Source organism: Haliaeetus leucocephalus, unplaced genomic scaffold (genome assembly GCF_000737465.1).
Source record: "Haliaeetus leucocephalus isolate CR32 unplaced genomic scaffold, Haliaeetus_leucocephalus-4.0 Scaffold274, whole genome shotgun sequence".
In the NCBI taxonomy this organism is placed as follows: Eukaryota; Metazoa; Chordata; class Aves; order Accipitriformes; family Accipitridae; genus Haliaeetus; species Haliaeetus leucocephalus.
The window spans coordinates 103,476-104,196 of record NW_010972710.1 but is presented as its reverse complement, the minus strand read 5'-3'; the positions used below and the strand labels follow the sequence as shown (position 1 = coordinate 104,196).

Here is a 721-nt window from a genome sequence, read left to right as displayed (position 1 = left end):
CCCCCCCCCGATACTCACGTGGCGATCATCTCCGGTGTCAGCTCTGTCTCCTGCCGCGCCACCTCGGTGCTGAAGGCGCTGCCCTTGCGGATCCAGTAGGACTTGAGAGTGCTGGGGGGGATGAGGGGGGGGTCAGGGGGGTGCTCCCAAACCTGTCCCCCCCCACGAGCCCCCCCGCCCAGCTCACACTTCCAGCAGCAGCTTCCTCCTCTTGAGCTCGGCACGGTCGCGCTCAGGCAGGCTCTCGGCCTCCCCCTGCTGCACCCGGCGCAGGCTTTGCTGCACCCCGTCCTGCACCTCTGCCACCTGCGGGGCACCGGGGACAGGGATGGCCGCGTCACGGGGCGACCGGGGATGGGGACAAGGTGGGGCACAGACCCCTCCGAGGGACCAAGGGGGCTGGGGACAGCTCCAACAGGGACCCCCAGCAGCCCCCCCGGGACACTCCTGGCTCCAGGGGACCCCCATCTGTCCCACCCCAGGATGCTCCCTGCTCCAGAGGACCCCCATCTGTCCCCCCCGGGACACTCCTGGCTGCAAGGGACCCCCGTCCAGCCCCCCCCAAAACTCACAGCGCGGAAGACACGGGGGCCACCCGGTGCCCCCTTCTCCAGGCGCAGCCACTTGTTGGCCATGGCCTTGCTGAAGCCCACCGAGCCGCCGGGCAGCTTCTGCGGGGACAGGGCAGCAGTGAGGGACCCGGTACCCGCCGACGACCCCC

General features: G+C 71.0%; 1 protein-coding gene across 1 annotated transcript in view; it reads right to left on the bottom strand.

The window, feature by feature from the left end:
• The window catches only part of FARSA (phenylalanyl-tRNA synthetase, alpha subunit), a 3,055-nt gene that overhangs the window by 1,906 nt on the left and 428 nt on the right, over positions 1-721 (bottom strand). Inside the window, exons 3-5 of the mRNA XM_010569809.1 lie at positions 573-671; positions 188-306; positions 19-111 (exon numbers count right to left, since the gene is read on the bottom strand). Of these exons, the coding sequence (XP_010568111.1) occupies positions 19-111; positions 188-306; positions 573-671 (311 nt within the window). The remainder of the gene's footprint in view (positions 1-18; positions 112-187; positions 307-572; positions 672-721) is intronic.